The sequence below is a fragment of the Eurosta solidaginis genome, chromosome 1 (assembly GCF_040869045.1).
Source record: "Eurosta solidaginis isolate ZX-2024a chromosome 1, ASM4086904v1, whole genome shotgun sequence".
Classification (NCBI taxonomy): Eukaryota; Metazoa; Arthropoda; class Insecta; order Diptera; family Tephritidae; genus Eurosta; species Eurosta solidaginis.
Genome location: NC_090319.1, coordinates 381,073,190 through 381,098,344, shown reverse-complemented (window position 1 = coordinate 381,098,344; position 25,155 = coordinate 381,073,190). Strand labels below are relative to the sequence as shown.

The 25,155-nt window shown below is 35.9% G+C and overlaps 1 protein-coding gene across 8 annotated transcripts in view; it reads left to right on the top strand.

The window, feature by feature from the left end:
* cv-c (crossveinless c) overlaps positions 1-25,155 on the top strand; it is a 592,078-nt gene that overhangs the window by 470,795 nt on the left and 96,128 nt on the right. For 7 of the 8 annotated variants that reach the window (XM_067763245.1, XM_067763249.1, XM_067763248.1 and 4 more), the window contains 3 exons: positions 9,070-10,088; positions 14,344-15,535; positions 15,644-15,686. In XM_067763245.1, coding sequence (XP_067619346.1) covers positions 9,070-10,088; positions 14,344-15,535; positions 15,644-15,686 — 2,254 coding nt within the window. Of the gene's footprint in view, positions 1-9,069; positions 10,089-14,343; positions 15,536-15,643; positions 15,687-24,110; positions 24,409-25,155 lie in introns of those variants that run through there. The other variant, XM_067763250.1, reaches the window with a different exon arrangement.

Sequence of the window (25,155 nt, the reverse complement as noted above, 5' to 3'; positions counted from 1 at the left end):
TCTAGCTGTGGATGTGACTCAGAGAATACTCCTGAATGTAGGTAATGTTAAATGCTGAGCACTTCAGGAAGGTTTTCAGGGATATCTACCTTGGTTAGGTGACAAGATCTTCCGAATCCTGCGTGCTAGTTACACAAGAACCCTCAGTTCAGACGACTCTCTAATGGGTATCGGGGTAAAGTCCTGCGCCAACAAATCAGAATACCCTTCAATACTCAGTACTCTCGCATTTATAAACTCTAGTTTAGTAGCAAATTCGATCCGAAAGAGGGACTTTCTCATTGAAAACTCACGCTCCAATGGAAGAGTCCATTCCGACCTCGTCAGTGTAGAGTTCAAATGCTTCTTTCCTGCTCACTCCGTCTCCGCTATAGTCTGTTCATGGACACAATCCCAGCATAATGACAAGATCTAGCAAGGCAGTGCTATGATATCGAAGCCGGAAAGTATGGCCTGCCTCGAATTTGAGCAGTAACATGCATGAAGTCATTTTGGCAAATTTGTTGCAGTTTCAGCCATGTAAAGACCCAGAAATGTATAGCTGGTTAAAAATTACTTGAAACTTTTTCGAAGGCTGTTCTCAAACTGGGGGAGTACCTCTGATAAGGCTCTCTACTGCCAAAACTATGGAAACTATGAGCGGATGGCTATGGTTGGCATTAACGGGCCCTTTGAATAAACATTACTCTCGCGTTTAATGCAATGCGGAACCTCTTACCTGGTTTACATCGTTAGAATAGTGATGTTATCCTGTACTGTACCTAAGCTTCCATATGAGGACTATTAACTTGCGAACCAAGTTAACTTCAGCATTCTCATAAGCTTTGAAACAGAAACAGAATATTACTGTGCTTTGGATTCTGCTCCCCTCGTCAACTTAACGACTCAAAAATCATCGAGGGAGTAGAATGGCAAACATATCTGGGGCAGAGATTTGTAGAATCTCTTTACTGCAAACCCCAGCTAGGTGGGAACTGAGAGAGAGCGCAGTCATTCTGAAAACTCTGTTGATCGACCTCTGCAGGATCTTACATGCTGGAGCTGCCGTCATTAAAGACCGCCAAGTGGCATTTAAAGAGTTCAGCGAATGACTGAACTAACAGGTCATATCTCAACGTTAAAGTCTTATTTTAGCGATCTGCGTCAGTTATCTAACACAATAGAGATGTTAAATGCACAGTGAATCCGACTCTATTGTTACCTAACCTAATCTAATCATATTGGTGACTTAACCACGACATATGTTAAATTTTATTGTCTAAAGTCTTACCATGACTCCAAATTAGTAAACAAGAGATTTGTTTCTTGACACCAGCAAGAAGTTTTCTATGAGCTATCTCAATTTCAGTCTTGAGATGTAATAATTTGGCTACTCCAATCCTTTTTTTTATTGATTTCAGAGTAAGGAAATCTTATTATTTTTGAGGAGTAACATGATCTGAGACTGTGTTTTCGCACTCGCTGCAATTTTTAACATTGAATGTGATTGAATAATCATAGGAGAGCAATATGATTTAAATCACATACCAAATTAGTGTTCCCATGATGCCTGTGATTTGGTCTGTGATTTCTATGATTTGTAAGCGTGATTGTGAATTCGACCTAAGTGGTTTTCAATAATAAATCAAAACTATTTATTTGAAGTTGTCGCTGCGATTTATTATGATTTTTCTGTCAATGCAATAAAATCATAGGTACATGAATACTTTTCAACTCTGCATAATGTTTTTATGCAACTCACGCATACCATTTATGTCTCCCAAAACATATAGGGATGTCAAGATACGCTCTTGGCTTCATATACAGAAACAAGAAAACAAAAATCCCAACGAAAATTAATTTCAATGATTTAAGTGTTTGAAATTCAAACTCAGCAAATCTTAAGGAAAAATTGTTGCAAGTGACTTAAAAGAACTTTTAAACTTGCATTTGGAAGATATCGTAGCTTCAACTGCGTGCATTACGTTACATGACACAACAGCGTACGACATGTGACAAAACACACACATAATCTTACATAGAACTGCTTTGTAAATGTTGAATGAATTACTGAGGCAGAGTGGCATATGGTGGCGATCACTGAGATTACAGCGTCGCCAAAGTTGACAATGCCAATAGCGATAAGACGAAATCGTCATACAAAAAAATTACTATCAACAGTGCATCGCCAATTTGGTCGGAATGTTCAAGTGTACATATATTTGTGCTTTCGCGTTTTTTATTGTATTTTTTGTTGTTAATTTTGTACCTCACAAGTGTATTCCATTGTTTTGCAAGCGGACACTTTTGATTTTTATCATGTCTTCACGGCCCAATGACAATTGTGCTTCTTGTTGTCAGTTGCATCGTTGACCAAATATGGCATTCGCGCAGAGATGCTGTACCAAAGAATGAATGAGTGGAAGTGAAGTGATGCACTCCAATTTACTTCACTTGGTTGTCGCTGAAGGCTGGGGTGTGCAAAAAAATGTGAACAGAATGCGGGTTGGCGAACGATCCAGCGGGACTTTACAATTACAGCAGGTCATTACAGAGGCAATAGCGACCGCATTATTGGGAACTGAATAAATTGCATATTTAATTTGAAGCAAAGATCTATAGGCTTTTGAATAACATGAAATAAATTCCACGAAAGCTAGCCATTAATATTTGTAAAATTATTATTACACTCAGTTGAGCAGAGCTCACAGAGTATATTAACTTTGATTGGATAACGGTTGGTTGTACAGTATAAAGGAATCGAGATAGATATAGACTTCCATATATCAAAATCATCAGTATCGAAAAAAAATTTGATTCAGCCATGTCCGTCCGTCCGTCCGTCCGTTAACACGATAACTTGAGTAAATTTTGAGGTATCTTGATGAAATTTGGTATGTAGGTTCCTGGGTACTCATCTCAGATCGCTATTTAAAATGAACGATACCGAAATATAACCACGCCCACTTTTTCGATATCGAAAATTTCGAAAAATCGAAAAAGTGCGATAATTCATTACCAAATACGGATAAAGCGATGAAACTTGGTAGGTGAGTTGAACTTATGACGCAGAATAGAAAACTAGTAAAATTTTGGACAATGGGCGTGGCACCGCCCACTTTTAAAAGAAGGTAATTTAGAAGTTTTGCAAGCTGTAATTTGGCAGTCGTTGAAGATATCATGATGAAATTTGGCAGGAAAGTTACTCTTATTACTATATGTATGCTTAATAAAAATTAGCAAAATCGGAGAACGACCACGCCCACTTTTAAAAGAAAAAATTTTTTAAGTCAAATTTTAAAAGAAAAGTTAATATCTTTATAGTATAAAAGTAAATTATGTCAAGATTCAACTCCAGTAATGATATGGATACTTTTAATGCCATATGTCGAACAAAGCATTAGCAATCCTTGTGAAATTTGGTAGAGGCTTAGATTCTAGGACGATAACTGTTTTCTGTGAAAAAAGGCAAAATCGGTTGAAGCCACGCCCAGTTTTTATACACAGTCGACCGTCTGTCCTTCCGATCGGCCCTTAACACGATAACTTCAGCAAAAATCGATATATCTTTACTAAACTCAGTTCACGTACTTATCTGAACTCACTTTATATTGGTGTAAAAAATGGCCGAAATCCGACTATGACCACGCCCACGTTTTCGATATCGAAAATTACTAAAAATGAAAAAAGTGCCATAATAATATACCAAATACGAAAAAAGGGATGAAACATGGTAATTGGATTGGTCTATTGACGCAAAATATAACTTTAGAAAAAAACTTTGTAAAATGGCGATTTCTCCAATTAATCAACCCCGGTCCACCTTTATAATGATATCTCGAAAAGGCGTCCACCTATATAACTAAGTCCCACTCCCTTTTAAAATACTCATTAACACCTTTCATTTGATACCCATATCGTACAAACAAATTCTAGAGTCACCCCTGGTGCACCTTTATGGCGATATCTCGAAAAGGCGTCCACCTATAGAACTAAGGTCCACGCCCTTTTAAAATACTCATTAACACCTTTCATTTGATACCCATATCGTACAAACAAATTCTATAGTCACCCCTGGTCCACCTTTATGGCGATATCTCGAAAAGGCGTCCACCTATAGAACTAAGGCCCACGCCCTTTTAAAATACTCATTAACTCCTTTCATTTGATACCCATATAGAGTCAGCCCTGGTCCACCTTTATGGCGATATCCCTAAATGGCATCCACCTATAGAACTATGGCCCACTCCCTCTTAAAATACTATTTAATACCTTCCATTTGATACGAATGTTATACAAACACATTCCAGGGTTAACCTACATGGTTTTTTCCCTTATTTTGTCTCCATAGCTCTCAGCTGAGTATGTAATGTTCGGTTACACCCGAACTTAGCCTTCCTTACTTGTTTATTTTATATTTATCTTAAAAATTGTTTATGTATGTAGATCTGTTCATTATATATTTCTTATCTTATACATCCGATTATTCGGAGATTACGAACGGCATAAGATTATTGTTCAGCCCCATTCATGAAAGGTATGAAGTCTTCGGCACAGCCGAAGACAGTCCCGTCCTTACTTGTTTAAATACAGACTAATATTCTTTTGTTTGTATATCTCGTTTATAATATTATTGTTTTTCCTTAATATTCGTTTTGAATTATCTGATTTTTTCATTTTTCTAAATTTTCAATAACAAAAAGTGAGCGTGGTTATCGTCCGATTTCGCTCGTTTTCAATACCAATCTATTCTGGGTCCAGATAAGCTGTTGTTGTTGTTGCAGCATTGGGTTATACTGAAATGACAGCTCTTGGTCGAGAAAAATTCCGAGTCGCTCCGGTATAGAAAACCGACTGCCTTCGGAAGCGTCCAGATAAGCTAGTATATCGTGGTGAATTTGGTGAAGAAATCTCAATATTTGGTCAAGTTATCGTGTTAACGGATGGAGAGACGGATATAGCTTGAATCAAAATTTTTTTGCGATAATGATGAGTTTCATATATGGAAGTCTATATCTATCTCGATTCCTTTATACCTGTGCAAGCAACCGTTATCCAATGAAAGTCGTAATACCCTGTGTACAAGTACAGCTGAGTATAATAAATTGAGTGCAAATTAGATGCAAATTAAAATAAAAAGTGCAGTATAATGGCAGTGTCGATAATGATGCTTATTGTTATTGACATAAAAGGGAGCTTATGGTTATTGTCACGTAGACGAGTTATAGATTTGTAATTGAAGTGATATAAACTTGCTATAGATAACACGACTATCGATTTTAATCGACGAGTTATCGGTTTCTTATCGAAAATTTATCGATATATTATCGAAAAATTTGTTGATCACATATCAAAAATCCATCGATATGTTATCAAAAAGCTATCAATTTGTTATCAGACTGTTACCAATTTGTTATCGTTGTGCTGTCAATTTGTTTGGAAAATTATCGATGTCTTATCGAAATGTTATCCATTATTTATCGTAGAATTTTCGATTTGTTATCAAAAGGTTATCGCTTTGTTATCAAAAAAGTATTGGATTTTATGGGATATTTATCGATTTAATATCGAAAAGTCATAGATTTGTTATGAAATTGTTATCGATTTGCTACCGAAAAGTTATCGATTTATTATCAGAGTGCTAGTAATTTTTATTGGCTTATTGCTGATTTCCTATCGAAGGCTCATCGGTTTGTTATGAAACAAACACCTATAAAACATCAATATAAATTCGATACCACAGCTGCAACCCGATAACAAGTCGATAAGAAATATGCAACCGATTACTCGGCAATAAAATAGCCCGAAATTATTTTTTCCTGGTTGCGTTAGCTCAGCTGTGCTCGGTACACGTTGTTTACACATCGAAATTCATGAGCACTTGGTATTTTGGATATAGTTTTACAAATATCTTAAACCTTAAATTTTAACTCATTTGCTATTTTATTTCATTACTGGGAAAATATTTACCAAGAAGTATAATAGTGCTTAGCCTTAAGACTTAATCGGCTCTTTACAAAAATGTTGCTTGGTGGCCAACTTCAATGGTAGAGGAGCAGGAAATTCCAAAAAAAAAATAAGGTGGAAATGTTCAGGAAAAGATATGGCAATGTTTTTGAAATGATACCGTAATCTTCACCAAAATAGTTCCGAAATTACAGACATTTTCACGAAACAACCTCAATAATCTTCGGAGAGAGTCCCAACATGGTTCGTCTGTATAATGTTCGAAATATCACAAAAGTTTCAAACTTACTAACTGAATAACTTCACCCTGAGCAAAGCATTATTGGTTTTGTGATTCTTCGAAGGTGCATATGTCTATATTCCAACCTCAGCCACTCCAGCTCTAAGTCTAGTTATAACAAATATCAGCATTAATAAAATAAATTCACGTACATACTTTCTTAAATGAGCCTCCTTAACTTTACATGATTCTATATGATTTACTAATTTAGCCTTGAACTGCAGTCATGATTGCTATTAAGTTCTGCAGCTGCAAAATCAAAACAAATAAAAACTTTTTTGCACATGACAACTCACAAAAATGCCAACCAATTGTCAAATACTCCTAAAGCCCACTCAATTCCTTTGCTATTTCACTAGCTGAACAAAGGGCTGTTGTGAGTTGTTGTTTTTGTATATTTTTGCATTTTAATTTTAAACGACTTTCAATTTGCATAAATATGTCGAAAACAATCGTTTTTCGATGGCTTTAAAATGAAAACAAGCAAGAGAGCCCAGAATAAAAACTAAAACATCGATTATAAATTCAAGGTCCTTTTTAGCAACAGCCGTAGATTGTTGTGCTTTAACTTAGCACTGTAGCTGGCCACCAATAACTAGGCTAGTCATGTATAGCCACTTATATTTGACAGTGCAGTTAGTGATGTGAGTCAGGAAGTATTTAAATAATCGGTTCTGAAAGGTTGGGAGACAATGCAATTTGTTAATAACTTCGGGTGTAGGTGGTTTCATATTAGAGTTGTGCCGTGTATTCGAAAAGTATACAGAATGCGGCTTATCTTATCCTTTTTCGCGTATTTGGTTATACAGCTGGACAGAGTCTTTCATGTGAAAAATTCCTTTTTAACAATAATCTAAACTTTTTTATTTCTATCCAAAAGCTTTATCTGCATTCTTTCCTTAGATATGTTTTTTTTTTATCTATTTTACCGCATTTAACACCCTTAACCCTCGTTTAAGTTTTAAATGCAGATTTGCATTAGTTGTTTTGAATCAGGTTTTGGTTACTTAAAACCTTTTTTTAATTCTCGCATACCGACTTTCATTTTCTTTAAACCAAATTTAAGTTCCTTGAAATCCAGTTTCAGTAGTTTTAAGCTCCTCCAAACCAAATTTTAGTTCTTCAAATCAATTATAACAATTTGGCGTCGGAGTTTTAATTCCACTCCGCTTATAGTTTTTTGATATCTCTAGAAGTTTTCATAAATAAAAGAAGCTTTTTAAATAATGGTGAGACACATTGTCCCAGCAGTCGCGAAAGAGTTAGTTCTTTTTTTTAACCCGAGCTTAAATTCATTCAAAAAATTTTCATGAAACCGAGTTTCCGTTCCTTAAAACCTTATTTAAATTCCATTTAACAGAGTTTCAATTTCTTAAAAAAGAGTTTAGTGCCATTAAACCAAGTTTCAGATATTGTAACCTGAGTTTTAATTTCATCAAAAGGAGTTAAAAATTCTTAAAAAACGATTCTATTAAAACGAGTTGGAGATCCCTGAAACTGAGATTTAGATTTCTAAAAAAAAAAGTTTAGTTATATAAAGGCCATTTTGAGATCTTTAAAACGAGTTTCAGTTACAGTAAACGGGGATCTAAATTTCAAAAAATTAAGTAAACTGCGAATAAACGTACTACTATATCCTTAACTTAAAACCGAGTTTTAGTTCTCTCAAATGTAGCTCTAAGCCCTTAAAAAGGGGTTTAGTTGCAATTAATCGAGTTTCAGATCATGAAAACCGAAATTTAGTTCCACTAAACGGAGTTTCAACATCTTTAAATGAAGTTTTTCTTCCATGGAACCGAGTTTTAAATAATGAAAATAAAGCTTTATTGGCATCAGACAGCGTTTACATTTTTTCAAATGGGCTGTAGTTACATTATACTGAGCTAGATTTAAGTTAAATTTTTTAAACCACGTTCCAGTTCCTTAAAGCACTTTATGATTCTTAAAATCGAGTTGCAGGTATTTAATAACAAGGATCAAATCTTTTAATCAAAGTTTTACATCATTCAATCCCTTAATTAGAGTTTAGATCCGTTTAGCCGACCTTCATATTCCCCAAACTAAGCTGCCGATATTTCGGCTAACCCAAGTTTTCTATCTTAAAGTTTGCGTGTGTTATTCTTTAAATCGTATTACAAATTCCTTTAAGCAGAGGCGTAGAATCCTATAATAAAGCTTTAGATATTTTAAACCGAGTTTTAGATCCTTTAAAGATACTTATAACTAATATTATATTTACACTGCGCCATAAACTCGTGCTTATTGGGTATTTTCATGTTTAATGCCTACAGTTAAGTTGCAAAATGATTCATAAAGTCGAGTTTTTGGCGCAATGTAAAAATAATGTAAGTTCCACATAATTTATTACGATTTTCAGATTCTTTAAGCCGGGCTTCAGATTCTTGCCCCAAATTGGAGGTCGTTTGAGCCGATTTTCAGATAATTAAATCGGGTTATACATCCTTCACACTCCGTTTCAGATTTTTTAAACCACGTTTCAAGATTCATTAAACTCACTTTAGGATCTATTCCACCTTTTCTTAGATTCCTAAACTCAGTTTCAGTTGTTTAAAAAGGATCCGGTTCTTTGTATCAATACTCCACAGCTTTGTGCATCAATTTCGAATACAACAACCACTTCGACACACACACATAGATCAACATAAATACTCGCTGCCATATATTAGCGGTGTCATAGAGCCTTGTCTGACTAGATGTTGCTAAAGATTTTTGCATTATTAACTGAATCTGATCGGCACTCAATTTCCTCTTATTTATTTTGTTTTTCGTTTCAAAAATGATTTTATTTTAATTTCGCATCATTTTTTTGCTTTAATTCGCAGGCAACAATTCCATTGCAATCATTTAACCTTGATTGTGGACGCCTCGATAATGGCATGAATAACGACGGAAATGCTACCGACAGCAGTAACAACAACAACGATAGCAATGCTCCAGCTAAGCCAAGTGTTGCTTATATGCGCACATTATCGGCACCGACACCATACCACCAACAACAACAACAACAATTACTACATGAACTTGCCGCTAAAACGCAGCCGGTTCACAATGGCAATCGCAACAGTTTAGCAACATTTAATGCCACAACCGAACATCAACATTATCATAATCTGACAAATTTACAATGCGATGGCAACAATGATGAGCTGCTAGCAACAAGTGCGCTTACAGCGGCAAAAACAAGCTCACCAACGACAGCGTCAACAATATTGAAAATTGAGGAGACAGCAGCAACAACAGCCAAAGAAATAACAACGCCAACTACGATGACTACGAATTCAATGACCATAACGACAAGTGGCAGCCGTCGTCCAACATTGGCTGTGACGACATTAAATGGTTGTGTTGCCGCCGAAGAAAACGATGAGGAATCACTTAAAAGCAGGCGACAACGTCAATTCGAAAACGATATGGAAACAATACGCGCTGGCACAACAGCAACAACAATGAAGTGGTCACCCAGAGAAAGCCAAAGTCAAATGCACAAGCAGCAGCAGCAGCTGGACAGTGTTGATAAAGGCGGCAACAGTAGCCACATTAGCAATAGCAATGGTTTTTCGTCGGCAATGTTGGCAATACCAAAACGGGAGCGCATTAATCATACGACAATTACAACACCAACAGCTACAACATTAGTTACAACGAAACTAGGCAATTCAGTGCTATTGCCATCTACACTGCTGACCTCATCAGCATCAAAACCAAATGGCAGCGGGAATAGTGCAACGGCATCTTTATTGTTGAATGGCAACGATGTGACCAAAAAAGGTTCCACCTCAACGATTTGGACATCTGAGGAGTCAATATTGCGAAGTGTTGGCGCCGTCGATGAAGACAATAAGTAAGTAGATACTAAGCTTAATTTACTCGTAAATTCATAGTCTCAAATTATAGCTGGAGCTATGAAATGGCTTACTTTATATACTAGTTAGGGGACTTAGGATGGGATTTGTATTTGACGTCATATAAATGTTCATTCACCTTAAAAATTTGATTTTAAAGGTTTATGAGGCTCATTCCATTATAAATTTATCATTCGTTGGAATAGACGAATTCAAGTTTCGGGAAAATATTTTAGTTCATTATTAAGCAACTGGCTTTTAAAAGCAAACACATTTTTCGCTCGAAAATGAAAGTAAAACATTTAGCTTCTCTACTGATTTTGGAGCTTGTCGGCCACAATGTAGTTTTTCACTTCTCAAGAGTTTCGCTAAAGCTTTTCCATCTTGCTGCTTATTTTGTTCTTAATTTGGGGGCAGGTACCCTCCTGCAATCACAAATATATATATATATCTCAACGTCCCTTCCGTCTCCGGTATCAGCACCGTTATTAGTCAAATTCATGAAAATCTATAGGAGGAAAATAATATGTTGGATTTTGTCTTACTTTACTGCCCTCAAGTTCAGGGCGTCTTACGACTTCAGCACACCTTTGAATGTTGGCAAGATTTCTCTTTAGCCATCGCAGGTCATTAGGCCGGGTCGATTTGTGGGGAGGCAAAAAAATCGCCCATTGCTCTGTGAAAATCATATTCTAGGGATCAAAATAAGAAACTTTGCCGAATGACCCATACCTCTAAAACGAATTCTGATGTCCCCCCCTTTGGGGGAAATTATTAAATAAATTAAAATATTTTTATTTAATTATTTTCCAATACTTTAGTGTTTTTTAATCTTTAGTTTTTCCTATTATAAAAATTTAAATTTTTCCATTTTCTTTTCTAGTAAAATTCTGTTAAATGTTTTTTTATTGTTACTTTCTTTGTATTAACTATATACTTTTTTTATTATTTTCTATATCTTTTGTATTTTCATTATTTTCATCTTGTTATTTTTTGAATTTTTTTTATATATGTCGTTTTTATATTTAATTTTATTTAACTTTTTTCTTTTTTGTCTCATTATTTTTACTTTGTCATTTAATATTTTTATTTTATCAAATTTTTTATTTATTATTTAATTTATTTTGTATTTATTGTTGAGTTTAACTTTTTTCTAAAAAAAAAAATTTGTTTTCGGTAATAAGTTAAAATTTTTCACCATTTTTTCGAATTATTTTGATCTTTTATTTTATTTTCCTTTTTTCTTATTTTATTATTATTTTTAAGTGTTTTGTTTTATTTTACTTTATGTAAAAATTTATTTTTCTTTTGTTTTAATTTATTACATTTTATTTAATTGAACCTTAATTTATTTTATTTTGTTTTATTTTATTTTACGATATTTGATTTTATATGATTTTATTTTGCTTCTTTTGTTTTACTACATTTTATTTTTGGTTTGATTTTTATTATAATTTATTAAACTATTTTATGAGCTCGAGGCCTTATCCAAATAAAAACGCAGTATAAATATTTTATATTTGTATTAGAAGAGCCGGCAGACGTTGTTCTGCCATAAATTTGGCCTATCTACTGCATACATTTTAATAAGCTTTTTCTGACTCTGCCCTCCCCCCCTCTTCACTTTTTTCCTAATCCTTTTATTCACTCCTCCCTCCGTCTTTTTCGCTTCATCCATCTCCATCTTCGCCTCATTCTATCTCTTTCTCAATCTCCTTCTCTCTTTTCTCTTCTCTCAATTTCTTCTCATTCTTCTGCATCCCATATTGCCTGTCCCAGAGGGTGGCATGTATTTTATTCCAGTCCCACTCCGAGTCTCAGTCCCAGTCCTAGTCCTAATCCCAGTCCCAGTCCGTCTCTGGATAATATATTACTCTGTACTAACGCACTCGTCAAAAGCTTTCATTTGATATCCATATTCTATAAACACATTCTAGGGGTTTCGGGCTCACGTTTCGCCTATATCTCGAGACCCTGTACGTCTATCGCAACCTATGTAGTAACCACCGCGTGAGGTTTACGCAACTTGTGTGAAAGTTTGAACAAAATCGACCGACGCATCTCTTCAAACACCGGCGACCAACTAACACACATTTTAGCCTTTCTTTTTATATATATAGATTTTTATTTTTCACACTTAATTATATTAAAACGAAATGCAGAATTTCGTTGCTTTTGAAATCGGCTTAAAAATTGCACATGGAACAACTAAAGACTCCTGAATTAAAAAAAATTTCATAGTACCTCTAAATCGCGGGCCCCCTCAGAAGCCCCGGCCCCGGGGCTATTTCCCCCCCCCCCCCCCGCCCCCGCCCCCCTTTTCGGCGGGCCTGGTGATGTGCTATACTTGATATCATTCGCTATAATATTTTTTATTGATATGCACGTTGTTTAATTAAACACCAATCAATTACACGGAAGTATATCCGCACCACCTGAAAATGTGAGTTCCGGTGCGTATACGTAACATTTTATTATTACATATAAACAAATAAAAAAAATTTGCGATAAAATAATATTGCGACTATAAACTGAGATATAACCTATCCTATATTTCAAGTTAGATCAAACTACACACGGGTTGAAAACAAATTCAAAATCGGCTCAGTAGTTTAGGAGTCCATCGGTAACAAACATAGTAACACGTGATTTTTATATATTAAGATTTTTATTTTGTAATCGATATTTCGATTTCAGACTGAAAAATACAAATATAAAATATATGTACTGCGTTTTTATTTGGATAAAGCCTCGGACTCATAAAATAGTTTAATAAATTTTAAAGATTAAAGGCCAATAATCTTAATATATAAAAAACACGTGTCACACAATTGAGGTCAATGGACTCCTAAACTACTGAACCGGTTTTGAATTTGTTTTACACCCCGTGCGTTGTTTGATCTAACTTGAAATATAGGATAGGTGACTGGGTGACTAGGGTCTCGAGATATAGGCCAAAACGTGGGCCCGGGTACCCCTAGAGTGTGTTTACAGAATATGGATGTCAAATGAAAGCTGCTGATAAGTGCTTTAGTAGAGGGTAATTTTCATACCCCTGGGTGACCAGGGTCTCGAGATATAGGCCAAAACGTGCACCCGGGTACCCCTAGAATGTGTTTATAGAATATGGATATCAAATGAAAGCTGTTGATGAGTGCTTTAGTAGAGGGTAATTTTCATACCCCTGGGTGACTCGAGTCTCGAGATATAGGCCAAAACGTGGACCTGGGTACCCCTAGAATGTGTGTATAGAATATGGATATCAAATGAAAGCTGTTGATCAGTGCTTTAGTAGAGGGTAATTTTCATACCCCTGGGTGACTAGGATCTCGAGCTACAGGCCAAAAAGTGGACCCGGGTACCCCTAGAATGTGTTTATAGAATATTGATATCAAATGAAAGCTGTTGATAAGTGCTTTAGTAGAGAGTAATTTTCATACCCCTGGGTGACTAGGGTCTCGAGATATAGGCCAAAACGTGGACCCGGGTACCCCTGGAATGTGTTTATAGAATATGGATATCAAATGAAAGCTGTTGATGAGTGCTTTAGTACAGAGCAATATATTATCCAGAGACGGACTGGGATTAGGACTAGGACTGGGACTGAGACTCGGAGTGGGACAGGGACTGGGACTGGAATAAAATACATACCACCCTCTGGGACAGGCAATATGGGATGCAGAAGAATGAGAAGAAATTGAGAGAAGAGAAAAGAGAGAAGGAGATTGAGAAAGAGATAGAATGAGATGAAGATGGAGATAGATGAAGCGAAAAAGACGGAGGGAGGAGTGAATAAAAGGATTAGGAGAAAGTGAAGAGGGGGGGAGGGCAGAGTCAGACGGAAAAAGCTTATTAAAATGTATGCCGATTGGCCAAATTTAGGGCAGGACAACGTCTGCCTGGTCTTCTAGAAATTTTATAAAAAAAATGTTTATTTTATTTTTTTTCTATTTTATTTTATTTCATTATATTTTATTTTAGATTATTTTCATCTCTTATTTAATTTCTTTTTTTTTTGCTTTTTACTGTTTTTTATTTTATTTAATTTAATTTTATATAACTTTGTTTTGTTTTGTTATCTTCGTATTATTTTTTTTTTATTTTACTTTATGTATTTTTTTTTCTTTTATTTAAGTATTATATTTTATTTCATAAATTTTGACACGTATTTTGTGTTTTTTTTTTTTGCTTTAAAGTCTTTAGCTTCCGTTTTTTTACATCTACTAAGTTATATTTATCGCTCTTCTTTTTAAGCTCTACTTCATCTTCGGCATGTGAAGAGGTTTCCGGCGTGCTAAGCTCCGGTAAATCTGGCATTTCGCTTGACTCCTCAGGTCTAGACAATGACAACAACGAAAGTGGCATTGGTACGGCAACACCACCGAAAGACACCTATTGGAAAAATCAACATAACGACAACGAATCGGTGAGCAGTTTAGATGCTTTACGCAAAATGAAATTCCAAAAAAGCAGTTCAGTAGCTTCTTCAGATGACCCAGATCTTTTAGAAGTTTTAAGCTTGTGCGATGAATCGCGTGGTGCTGATGAAGACATTGGCATTAATGGCGGTGATGAGTCACACGATGACATTGGCGATCATCAACAGCATCAGGCACAGCGCCCAACTATAGCTGCCACAGCAGCCGAAAAGCTAAAACACAAAGCTCAACTACAGCAGCAACAGGAGGTACAACAACAACTAACGCGCGCTGCGCGTCTACGACATCGTCAACATCAACGCACGCGACAAGATGACAACGATAATATTGACAGCAATGGTGCACTCGAAGCGGTAGCAGCCACAGATGATGGCGTTGTGGATATGCACGATTTGGCAGATGAATATGATGAGGGCCATGATGAATTCGAAGTAGCACCATATTACGATTGTGAATGCAATGATGGTGATGCGAGTAGTGCGAGTGGTAGTGGCGGCGGTGGGCGCAATGGTGCAATCGTAGCTAATGATACGGTTGGTAGTAACAGCGTCGTATTGCGTCGCAAGCTCAGTGCTCCAATTACTACACCAGCATTTATGATGCCCTATAGTGGTAGAGTCTGTGGTGGTGGACGTGCACAAAAATGTCGCAGTCATTCGCTGGATACTTCCTCATTACCAGTAGTCTACTATCAATACTCACCACTACAAACACAGCTGCAGCATCAGCATCCACAGCAGCATCACCCACTTACGCGTAAATTGCAACAACATTTGCATGGACGTGGCAGGGAACGCGGTCAGCTGTCGTTGGCATTGCGTCAAGAACCGTTCCAGTCTTTGCTATCGCCGACACATTTTGCAGAATTGCCGTCGCCAAGTAGCGCCTCATTGCATAGTGGACATGAAAGTCTGGGCATACAAGAACTTACAACCAAATCGAATTCAGCACCATTGCTTTTGAAGCAGGAGAAGACGCGACGCGATGATTTTGCCGGGCAGAAGTTGGTGAGTAGAAAATAAATATATGAAGTTAATTAAAATTGTAGAGTTTTTTTTTTGTTTAGTAAATACCAATGTAACGCAATGCATATTTGCTCTGTTTTCTATTTTTAGACGCTGCGTTATTCACGGTCGCAAAGTGATCGTTACTTAGCAGGTGAGTTTATGAGCACAAAGTTTGTAAACATATTAATAAAAGAAAATATGTATGTATATAGTAAATGGTAAATTGGTTAGAGGAGTGGTTTGTTTAAATAATATCCTTCACGGTGGCCTACAACTCAATTAAGCGGCTTAAATGGGAGCGCATGGAGGTCTGGCTGTGATGGTCGCTTAGCAAACGCCCTGTGTGGGATAGCGTCGTTGAAGCTGGATAAAGAGCAAAGTAAATAAATGACCAAAGAAATGTTTAAAATATACTTTTAGACAGCTGTTCGTGATATTGAAAAATCAGATCTCCAACATTCATACTCGAATCTCCAACATTCATACTTTATTACTAGTGCAGAGGCAGATCCCTTTAACCACTCAGCCATATGAATGCCCCGCTACTCGCTTTGCAATTGGTCTCTAAGTATAGCCTACTGATTCTGTATGCTATTTAATCCTAACGGTGTGGAATTTTTTAGGCGCGCTTAAGAACTTAGTAACATTGGATTTTTACAGTGTTGCTTCTATTAGCAGTACTTCCGCTGTTCACTATTATATCAATATTAATATATGTATTTAGTTAGCGAGGCATGCTCATATTGCTTTATACCATAGTTTTTGTTATTGATGTTATATAATACATAAATATTGAAGATTGTGCCATACGGACGTCGTCGCGTTAAGTATAATAACTTATGTGGATTTAGCTAGATTTGATCATATGTGGGTGATGCCAAAACCTAAAATTGTCTCTGGGTCAATCCCGAACTGATAACAAAATGTTGTCGAAAGAATCCTGAGAGTCAATCTTGAAATTATAACAAAATTTTGTCGGAAAAATCACGAATTTATCCAAAAAATGTTTCGAAATGATTCCAATATAACTAATACAAAAAACCAATGCCAGGAATGAAACAGGCAATGAAACAATATCGAAATGATTGAGTGAACAACGTATTTTTAGCCATTTCAGGTACAACTGTTACCGGATTCAGATTGTACGTTCCAAGGAAACTATAAACTAATCTCTGCATCTAAAATTTGTCGACCTCTGGAATTACCCAGAGTCTTACGTAATGCTCAAGTAGAAAAAGTTTCACCATGAACAATAAAATAAATGTAAGGCGCGATAACCTGCGAAGAGATTTTAGGCCGAGCTTCTCTTCAAGTTTGTGTCGTGCTCCTATTTAATTTTTCCTACAAATTGGTGGGACGGGACCTATTTGTTTTATGCCGACTCCAACGGCATCTGCAAGGCAAATGAACTTTCACTGAGAGCTTTTCATGACAGAAATACACCCGGAGTGCTTGCCAAACATTGCCGAAGATTCAAAAAACTGGTTGTGGTAGCGGGGCATGCTAGCATCACACCACTCCGGCTGCCATGTACATTTATCACAGTTTAATATAACAAAATTCACCAAAAATACCACTACGCTAAGAAGGTTCTTTTCTAAGCTTGGAAATCTGTTGATTGCTATTTTAATTTTGCTTGTCATGAAACTCGATTCCTCAATAGTTAAGTTATCTTAAGTGACCGTAGCCTCAAACATCACCATAAGTGACACCCTGACAGGGCCAGTGCTTGTAGTTGCGGCCGTAATTGTAACTGTAACCGTAACTCAACCCGTAATCGTAACTGTAATCATAACCTTAACTTAACCCGTAATCGTAACTGTAACCGTAACTGTAACTTAAACTGTAACCATATTTGTAACCTTTCCTGTAAACGTGAATTAACGATAACTTTGACCATAACTAGCCCACTGCAACCGCCTTTGTAATAGTAAGTGGAACTGTTACAGACACCGCAATAGCCACTGTAACCCTACCTGTAAATTTAATAAATTATTTATCTATTTAATTCAGTTAAGTGAACAACAAATTCTTACTGACATTGAGAAGAAGTTCGCAATTAAGGGTATTATAAATAATAGTAAAGTAATGAACGAACAATTCCTTTAGGTAGGTTAGGTTATAGGCATACGTAGACGTACATAGACCGAATGTGTCCATAGTGTTACCAGAATTTGTTTGTTGGAAAGCAGAAAATACCAATTAGGCACTAGTACTAATGTAGTAGAATGAATCCATCTCCCTGGTAAATACTAGAAGCTTTCTAGTACCTAGGTTAATTGCTGCCTCGAGCTTTTGCAACTCTACCGCCCCTTTTAGCTGGAGCTTTGACCTCGCGAGCGCAGAACACAGCTAATTTCTGTCATTTCCGCATCCTTGTCCCAACCCGCTGGCTCTATTGTGAACCCAGCATCTATTTCGAATCTCAGGCAAAGGATCATGCTGCCCAGAGAACTTAAGCCTTGTTGCATGTGCCAGCGCAATATGTATACATGCACCCTAAACAAATTATGAAATGATGCCAATATAGCCCCTAAAAGGAGAAGGCATTATCCCGAAAAAAGGGTGAGTTCAAAACTCGACTTAAGAAAGAAATACAGAAGTGATTTCGAAATTCGAACGAAATGGTCTGAAGCTGGAACCAAAACAATCTCCAAAACAATCTTTTTGTGATTCCAAAATAGTTACGGAAACACTTTCGATATGGTCAAAAAAATTAAACTGAAATACAACCGAAATTTTTCCTCAAGAAATGCTCAAAAAAACTTCATTTAGTAAAGTAATGACCTTGAAATGACCCTACGGTAGTTGCAGCTATTGGTCTTGGCGAAACACTACTACAAAAAGAAGAACAGACACTTCCGAGCTACCATATTATAAGTTTTCGTTTATTAACAATTTAATTTTAACTACATCCGGAATAGTTGACCACATTTAGTTGTCATACGCCGTTTGGGCTTACAAAACTTAATGTTTTGACCAGAAGACTAATTTAATTGACATCGTCTTAGCTTTAATGGGCTTACCAAATATTTTGTTTGCGTATACTTTTATACCAAGCTGACTTTCCACTTGACATAACTCGCAAATTAAAAAGCCAAGAAATACTCTTGCCAACATAGAAACGACAACAACAACACCTGTTAATTAACACGTAAACACTGACAGTTATGCAAATTTAACAAAGAATAAAATTGTAAGAAACAAGAATGAGTGCACATGAGCGTACATAAATGTATATATACACATACCAGCGTATATATCCATATACAATCACGCATACCAGAAAAAATTACACTCACACACTAGATTAGAATAAGCTTGAAATAACAATAGCTAAAAGTGAAAACTTCATCACAATGACGTCATAAGCACGCATACGACTCAATTATTATCCTTTTCATCATGCCCATACACCCTTACAAACACCCGCCCTGTGGCATATGTATGTGTGAAGTTTACGATAAACACATACAAGCATACTGTTAAATAAACTAACGGCATTTTTGTTAGCACTTCGCTTAAGTGCCTTCCAAACCCCACCTTCGTGTCAGCAATTTGTTATACTCAGCGTGCTTTGCACACAGAGTATATTAACTTTGGTTGGATAACGGTTGATTGTACAGGTATAAAGGATTCGAGAGAGATATAGACTTCCATATATCAAAATCATCAGTATCGAAAAAAAATTTGATTGAGCCATGTCCGTCCGTTAACACGATAACTTGAGTAAATATTGACATATCTTCACCAAATTTGGTACACGAGCTTATCTGGACCCAGAATAGGTTGGTATTGAAAATGAGCGAAATCGGATGATAACCACGCCCACTTTTTATATATATTTAACATTTTGGAAAACACATAAAACCTGATAATTTAGTAAATAATATACCTAGAATGTTGAAATTTGACGTGTGGACTTGTATTGAGACTCTTGAAAAAAATTTGAAAAATTGGCACTGCCCACTTGTGATAAAATCAATTTAACAAATATTATTAATCACAAATCAAAAATCGTTAAACCGATCGTAACAAAATTCGGTAGAGAGGTTGCCTTTACTATAAGGAATGCTTTGAAGAAAAATTAACGAAATCGGTTAAGGACTCTACGCCCACTTTTATATAAAAGATTTTTAAAAGGGTCGTGGATGAATAAAATAAGCTATATCTTTGCAAAAAAAAAGCTTTACATCAATGGTATTTCATTTCCCACGTGGATTTATAACAATAAATAGGGAAAACTTTAAATTTAAAACAATGGGCGTGGCACCGCCCCTTTTATGACTAAGTAATTTTTTTAAGTTTTGGGAGCCAGAACTCGAAGAAAAATTAACGGATCGTAATAAAATTTGGTACAAAAGTTTTCCTTACAGCAGGAAATATTTCTAGAAAAAATGGATGAGATCGGTTAAAGACCACGCCCACTTTTATATAAAAGATTTTTAAAAGGGTCGTGGAAGAATAAAATAAGATATATCTTTGCAAAAAAAAGCTTTATATCAATGGTATTTCATTTCCCAAGTGGATTTATAACAATAAATAGGGAAAACTTCAAATTTTAAAAAATGGGCGTGGCACCGCCCCTTTTATGACTAAGCAATTTTCAATGTTTCGGGAGCCATAACTCGAAGAAAGATTAGCGGATCATAATAAAATTGTGTACACATATTCTCCATATAGCATAAAATATTTCTTGTAAAAATGGACGGGATCGGTTAAAGATCACGGCAACTTAGATATAAAATAAGTTTAAAAGGGTCGTAGACTAGAATAATAGGCTATAACTTAGCAAAAGATAGTTTTGAATCAATCATATTTCACTTATCAAGTTTTATTGTAAGAGGAAAGGGGGGACATTTTTTTTTAAACTGGCGGTGCCACGTGTTATGTAGAAAAGTAATTTATCTGAAATGAAGCTCACGCTGAGTATATAATGTTCGGTTACACCCGAACTTAGACACCTTTACTTGTTTTTTTTTTTTGTGCTTTTGTGTGTTTTGCACTTTGCTTAGTTTGTTTTGTTTTTGTTTTTATTATCATTGGTTTTGTTGTTAAATATTTCATTTGTATCTATTAAAGAGCCGAAAGCATGCTTCGTTCATGTTTACTATAACGATGATATATTGCTGGGCGTGCAACAAAGCTATGCAAAGCTTTCGGTTATTCAACCTCGTTCTACTCAACATTGTTTACATTTTCAACAGCTTTCATACAACAAAACTTAACATATGGGGGGGGCACACACAGGGATAGGATAGTTAAGCAGCCAGACGAATAGTCGACCGGTCAGCTTTTGGTAATGATGATAATGATAAACACGCTAAACTCGTAAATGCTGTACGAAGTGCATATGTACGTAGCGTACGAGTAGTTGGCATTCATGTCGAGTACCCATACTCAGAATGATGACAGCTAGACACATGGTCTAAATATGTGCGTTGGACATAGACAAAACCTAATACTAAGTTTTGAAAGTCTGAGCACCACCGCACAGTGGGTGCGTTGAAGAAATTGGTTTGAAAATCAGAAATAGCGCTTACGAAACCATTAAACTTGAATAACCAATATAAAGGATTTAAAAAGCTTATTGGAACAGAAAAAGTAATGTAGATATTGTTACCAACAGGACGGGAACTAGCAAAGGAATAGTGACAGGGCCAGGAGCAAGAACTGGAACCCGAACAAAAAGAAAAGCAGAATCATACGAAGGAATTAGAACAGTTACAAAATATGGGGGGAACAGGTGCAGGAAAAATAAAGAAAAGAGTATAACGATCGGGTACAGAATTAGAAACAGAAAAGGAATTTACACGTGAAAAGGAACTTGGGCGGGAAAAGGGTTGTTGAGCATTTAGAACAATAACAGGTTCAGCCGCAGGAACGGAAATTAGATCAGGGAAAGAAATTAGAAACAAAAACATTAGCATGATCATAAACATAAATATAAATATAAACAAAAACATAAACACAAACATAAACAGAAACATATACATAAAAAGAAGCATAAACATAACCATTAATATAAACATATACATTCATAAAAATAAATATAATAACAAACGTAAGAATTAACATAAATGCTTTTTCATAATGGTCTATGATATTTTTACTAATATTAAATTTATCTTGAACTTCGCATAGTCTGAATGAGAACGATTTGTGCTATGAATAAAAACGAATGTGTGTGTGTATCTTATCGATACTTTTCTGGTTATAAAGATTTTTGTAAAAGTGATTGGGGCTACATCCTAGGCAATTTAAATTTTATTTTGCCAAAAATGCGAATCTCATTATAGACTAAATAAATAAATAAATACATAAATAAATAAATATTTGGTGTAAATCTTCTATATATATAAAAATGAATGTCCGTTTGTGTGAGGCTTATAGAATCAAAAACTATCCTATCGATTTTGTTCAAACCTTCACATAAGTTGCGTATACCTCACGCGGTGGTTTGCACATAGGTTTGGTTGCGATCGACGCACAGTGTCTCGAAATATAGGCCAAAACGTGGGCCCGTGAACGCCTGTATAGTGTTTTTACATTATGGGTATCAAATTGAAGTTGTTGATGAGTTCTTTAGAACAGGGTAGTTTTCATACCTATTGGTGACTACGGTCTCGAGATATAGGCCAAAACGTGAATCAGGGTAACACCAGGATGAGTTTTTACATTATGGGTATCAAACTGAAGCTGTTGGTGTGTGCTTTAGTACAGAGTAAGTTTTACACCGCTGGGTGACTAAAGTCCCGAGATATAGGCCAACACATGGACCCGGATACCCCAAGAATGTGTGTGTATTATGGATATCAAATGAAGGCTGCATCTGAGAGCTTTAAAGTAATTTTCATTGTGATATTCGATATAGTCGCATCAACCTGGCAAAACTGATAAATATGCATGCGAAGGCGAAATAAAGACATGAATTAATAATAAACAAATACATATTTACATACGTCCTATTCGAAATTTGGTATATAAATTTGCCTATATTAGTATTTACGATGCTTTTTTCCGGGAAGTAGACCAGAGACGGGCTGGGACTGGGACTGAGACTGTGACTCGGACTGGGACTGGGACTGAGACTCGGAATGGGACTGGAACAAAATACATACCACCCTCTGGGACTGGCAATAAGAGATGAAGAATGAGAAAAGCTTGAGAGAAGAGAGAAGGAGACTGAGAAAGAGATAGAATGAGACGAAGATGGAGATAGATGAAGCGAAAAATACGGAGGGAGGAGTGAATACAAAGATTAGGAAGAAGTGTAGAGGGGGAGGGCAGAGTTAGACGGAAAAAGGTTATTAAAATATATGCTTGCTTACTTTACTTAATTGGCGCTTAACCGTCTAAATGGTTATGTCCGTCCAACAAGGCACGCCAGTCGCTCCTTCGCTCCGTCAACCGGCGCCAATTGGTTAAAATATATGCAGAAAGACCAAATTTAGGGCAGAACAACGTCTGTCGGGTCCGCTAGTATTCTATATTTATGAAGGTTGCGGTGGGTGGGTGGGTGGAAGGTATGTAAGTAAAAGTTTAATTGTGAGTGAGATAGGAAGTGGGAAGCAAAATTAGAAGATGTTTACCGACCTAAAAATTAAAAAAAAGTATTTCAACTTATAAGCCAATTTTTAATTGACTGTTCCCTTTGACATAAATATATAAATAATAAAAAAGTATACGAATTTTTGTTTATTTTTCTCTCTTTTCTTTCTTAACTCATTCTCCACTCTGAAAAAAAAAAACTATTCCCGTCAGAATAGCAACTATTTTAATTACTTTTCCCTTACGGAGTCTATACATTTTTTGGAAGCATTTCTTCAAAACTATCCACTGTACATCACACCAGCCCCTAGCGACTCTATGTCTCTAACTATGATAATGTTGTTAATTATGATGATTATGATGCTACCCGCTGTTTCCGCCAAAAACACTTGCTGCCTGCTTGTATTTAATTTAAATTTATACTTTTTTTAATTTTGGTTGATGGAAATGGTAGTGGCATGTCGGCGCACTGTTGCGCCACATTTGCAAGCCATTTCGCCAAGTTGCTCGCATATTCATTAGTGCTATTACAGGCTCCGTTGATTACAGACGCGTCGTTTAAGTGGCAACGGCAAATATTCCACAACTTCTAGCATTCCTAAGTATGTTAGAGGCATTTACTACATATTTATATCGAAAGTGTTTAAGATTTTATCGTGCTTACTAAGGCGCCAAATTGCAATGTCCTATGAATAAAAACCAAGTGGTGGCTAATAAAACTTAATATAACGCATAATAACAATAAAATAAATATAGAATTTTAATGATGGCATGACAATGGCGCACATTGTGAAATAAGCAATTCCCTCTGGCTGCTTAGCAGTGCACCACGCACCAAATAAATGTAAATTGAATTGCGCGCCAAAAAACAAAAAGACGTGTAAATATTTGCAACTAATTTGTGCGCATTCTACAAGTGGTTGCAAATGTAGCTATGCACTTGTGTTAGTATTTTGAATGTGAAGTGTTTTTGCAGCATATAAACACGTTAATAATTTCATTTACTTATAAGTGATTGTTAATCGGTGCTGTGAGTTCGAGTTGCAGGGGTAAAAATCAAAAAACTAAGTTTGACTTGCCTGCTGTAACATTTTCCACCTTCACCGTAGACACAACCGCATAACTGTCGTCGTCACCGCCATCAACACCGCCGCCGTCGTCGCCACGTGCGGCGGCTAGGCCAGCGATCAGAATGCAACGTCGCATGTCAATAACGATACGCGAATATAAGTTCTTTCGCAGCTTTTCGCAAAAATTCGAAAATTGGCCAAAACGCAAAGCGGAGGCGCTGTGGAGGAAAATGAGGGAACGCAAAATTGCAGGTGGGTTTTATTACTGTTTTTGTTTTTTTTTTTTTCATATGCAGTTGTATCCCCGTGAGCAGACCTAGGCCGCTTACTAAACTATTTAATTTTTAAAGTAATTGTTTTTTATGGCCATATTTTAATGTAAAAATGGCGTTGAAACTGGTTTGTTTCTAAATCAAATTTGACAAGAACTAAAAAAAATCTTTGGGATATATGTACATCGATACTAATTTATAATGTATTTATAATGTATCTCCCAATTTTTCTCATTCTTACCCCATTATAATTTCCTTATCTCCCCCTCTTTTTTTTTGCACCTTCTACCTCTCTCTCATTCTTTTTCTTAGATCCCTCATTCCTCTAATTTATCATTCTTTGCTTTATTTTTCAAATTTTATTTTGTTACACACAATTCATACTCAAAATCTCATAACATAATCATAATATTTAGCTTCACAATTTTTGTTTATCATCTCATATAGACAGCTATTTTTACAATGGAATGCTTAAATTTAATAAAAACTTTAAAATCACTCAATCGCTTTACCTTTTTGTGCTTTCAATGCTATGACCAAACAAAAGTTCTGCACTTAAGTACATACATGGCGTATGAGTAACATTTGCTGACATACAGAATTTGTCGCACCACCCGCATTGGCGCACGTGAAATTGAAAAAGAAAAAATTTTAATTTAAAATTCTTAGTTCTGAAATATGAAAAACCTTCGTCTTGATCGAAGGAACTTATAGCCAAAATTTATGA